The 3,359-nt window shown below is 40.1% G+C and overlaps 1 protein-coding gene across 1 annotated transcript; it reads left to right on the plus strand.

Annotated features, from left to right (window-relative positions):
- The first annotated feature begins 1,086 nt into the window (after nt 1-1,086).
- LOC122601323 lies at nt 1,087-3,084 on the plus strand. The gene has a single exon (XM_043774090.1). The coding sequence runs from the start codon at nt 1,087-1,089 to the stop codon at nt 3,082-3,084; it is 1,998 nt and encodes a 665-aa protein (XP_043630025.1).
- Nucleotides 3,085-3,359: the final 275 nt, after the last annotated feature.

Raw genomic sequence — 3,359 nt, forward strand, 5'->3', positions numbered from 1 at the left:
ATTTTTAAACGACGCTTCCGCACTTTACTTAACGGAGTTATGTTTTATTTTGAAAATAAAAATTTGAAATCCACATTTTCATAAGCAGGGTGTTACAAGTTGGTATCAGGGACAGGTTTAAGTGAACCATTGGCCATAGGTGTAGGTCTTGGACTTAAACTAGTGATATATTGCGCATTTGAGCTTTAGCATGATTGCCTTAGGACGGGTTTGGGTTGAAAGTGAGAGTAGGATTAAGGCTTATATGTATTTGTGGTGTATATGCACATTTTTGTAGCTTAGCGTTATTTTCCTGACTTCTCTGTATATCCGTCACTAAATTCTTCGTTGTGACTTTATAGAATTATGGTGAACACAAGGAGCATGAATGGTGTTAACGGAGCGGGTGTCAGTAACCCGACTAACAATGTGAATCCTCGTCCTACTGAAGCTGAAATGGCTGAATTGCTTCGCAGTGTCACCAATGAATTAACCAGGACAAGAGCTGAGTTGACTGGAATCAGAAATGAGATGGATTATCTGTTGAATCAGCCTGAAAGGTCAGGAGAGAGTTACCCTCGCCGGAACCGCCGGAATGAGGAACCATCTCCCACCTGTTCTTTCACAGGTAATACTTCTTTGATTCACTTTATTCATCGACAGGAGGACAGGACCCTTGATGGTCGGGATGGTGATACTAATAGGTGGCGTAGGGATGATGGTGATAGGATTATTGACAGAAATAATCATGATCGTGGGGGTAACCGTGATACAGTTCATGAGTATAATAATTTTATGAAATGCAAGCCAAAGATTTTCAAGGGTGGTCACAATCTAGTGGCCAATAGACGTTGGATTATGCAAATGGAAGTTGTATTTGAATCTTGTGATTGTCCAGAGAATAAGAAAGTGTTGTTTGCCTCGAGAATGTTTGAGGATAAAGCTTTGGATTGGTGGAATACTCGTCGCACTGTTTTGGGTTCAGCTTACATTTCTAGCATGACTTGGTAGTCTTTTGTTGGGTTATTTGAAAGGGAGTATTGTACTGACAGAGACTTAGAGGTATTGAAGCAATCGTTCTTGACTCTCAAAAAGGGGGATAAATCTATGGAAGAATATGCTAAGTTGTTTACTGAGAAGATGACATTCTGCCCTCACTTGTGTGCTACTGAAGCAGCTACTGTTACCAGTTTTGTGAATGAGCTTCCAGCTGAGTATCATGGGTTCTGTAGGAGTAAGACTACCTTGAGTTTGGATGTTGATGAGGCCAAGCGTGTGGAGTATGACTTGGGGTCCAGGGTTAGGAAAGACAATAATTCTGGTTTTAAAAGGAGCAATGACAGGTCTTCAGGGTCGAATAAAAGGTTTAAGGGTAATTCTTCCAATAGCAGTAATGATAAGAGGATTTGGAATTGGTGCGATAGATGCAGGTCTAAGCATACTGGGCAGTGTACTATTAGCACTTTTCGTTGTAATAGGTGCACCGCTACAGGTCATTTGGCTAAAGATTGTACTGGGGAGGCTCGTTGTTATAGGTGTAAAAAGACTGGACATCAAATTGCTGATTGCCGGCAAGCAAAAGAGGGTGAGAAAAAGAATGAGCGACCGAGGACTACAGCTCGTGCCTTCAACATGACAGCTGAACATGCTCGATCAGATGATGAGGTAGTTAGCGGTACCTTTATTATTAATTCTTCTCTTGCTAATGTGTTATTTGATTCTGGTGCAAATAGATCTTTTGTGTCTACTTTATTTGCTCCTAAGCTTGGTACAGTAACTCACCCATTAGATACACCAATTGAGGTTGAAATAGTTGATGGTCGTACTTCTATGGTTCGTAATGGCTTCTTTGATTGTTCTATTGAGATAGAGGGTCGTTCTTTTTCTATTGACTTGTTGCCCACTACTGTTTCTAGCTTTGATATTGTCGTGGGTATGGATCGGATGTCTAAAAATGGTGTTGTTATTCTCTGTTCTAAGAAGATTGTGCATATCACTACTCCAGATGGTGATGTAGTTTCTGTCTATGGTGATAAACAAAAGGGTAGTGTGAAGATTGTTTCTCTTGTGAAAGCTCTTAGGTGTATCCGACAGACTAAGGAGCATTGTAATCATTTTATGGCTTATGTAATTGATTGGCGGACGGCTAATCCTTCGGAATCTGATGTTGATGTTGTAGCTGAGTTTCCTGATGTCTTTCCAGATTATCTTCCTGGTCTTCCTCCTGATATAGAAGTAGAGTTTCATATTGATCTTATTCCTGGTGCTAGCCCTGTTGCTAAAGCACCTTATCGTCTAGCTCCTACTGAGATGAAGGAGTTGATGTCTCAGCTCCAAGAGTTGCTTGATAAGGGGTTTATTCGTTCGAGTTCCTCGCCTTGGGGTGCTCCTATTCTGTTTGTAAAGAAGAAAGATGGTTCTATGAGGATGTGTATCGATTATCGTGAGCTTAACAAGCTAACAGTGAAGAATAAATATCCTTTTCCTCGTATTAATGACTTATTTGATCAGTTGCAGGGTGCTTCTTATTTTTCTAAGATTGATTTGCGGTCGGGTTATCATCAGTTGAAGGTGGATGGCGTAAGTGTTGCTAAAACAGCTTTTCGTACTCGTTATGGGCATTATGAGTTTTTGGTCATGCCTTTTGGTTTGACTAATGCTCCAGCTGCTTTCAGGGATCTCATGAATCGTGTTTGTCATCCTTATCTTGATCATTTTGTCATTGTTTTCATTGATGACATTCTTATTTACTCTAAATCTGTTGAAGAGCATCGTGAGCACTTGAGGACTATTCTTAAGGTTCTCAGGGAGAAGAAGTTATATGCAAAATTCTCTAAGTGCGAATTCTGGCTTAAGGAAGTTCATTTCCTTGGGCATGTCATTTCTAGTGAAGGTTTGAAAGTTGATCCATCAAAAACTGAAGCTGTTATGAAATGGGAGCAACCGAAGTCGCCGACGGAAATAAAGTCTTTTCTGGGTTTAACTGGCTATTCCAGGAGGTTCATTCAAGATTTTTCTCGTATTGCTAAGCCAATGACTGAGTTGACAAAGAAAGGGATGAAGTTCTTGTGGACTTATTCACAAGAAAGATCTTTTCAGATTTAGAAGAAGAAATTGTGTGAAGCTCCAATTCTTGCTTTGCCTGAAGGTACAGAGGATATGGTGGTTTATAGTGATGCTTCGGGTACTGGTTTGGGTTGTGTCTTGATGCAGCGTGGAAAGGTTATTGCATATGCTTCACGCTAGTTGAAGCCACATGAGAAAATTATCCGACTCATGATTTGGAGCTTGCAGCAGTTGTTTTTGCTTTAAAATTATGGAGGCATTATTTGTATGGCACAAAATGTACTTTATTTACTAATCATAAAAGTTTGCAATAT

Source organism: Erigeron canadensis, chromosome 5 (assembly GCF_010389155.1).
Source record: "Erigeron canadensis isolate Cc75 chromosome 5, C_canadensis_v1, whole genome shotgun sequence".
In the NCBI taxonomy this organism is placed as follows: domain Eukaryota; kingdom Viridiplantae; phylum Streptophyta; class Magnoliopsida; order Asterales; family Asteraceae; genus Erigeron; species Erigeron canadensis.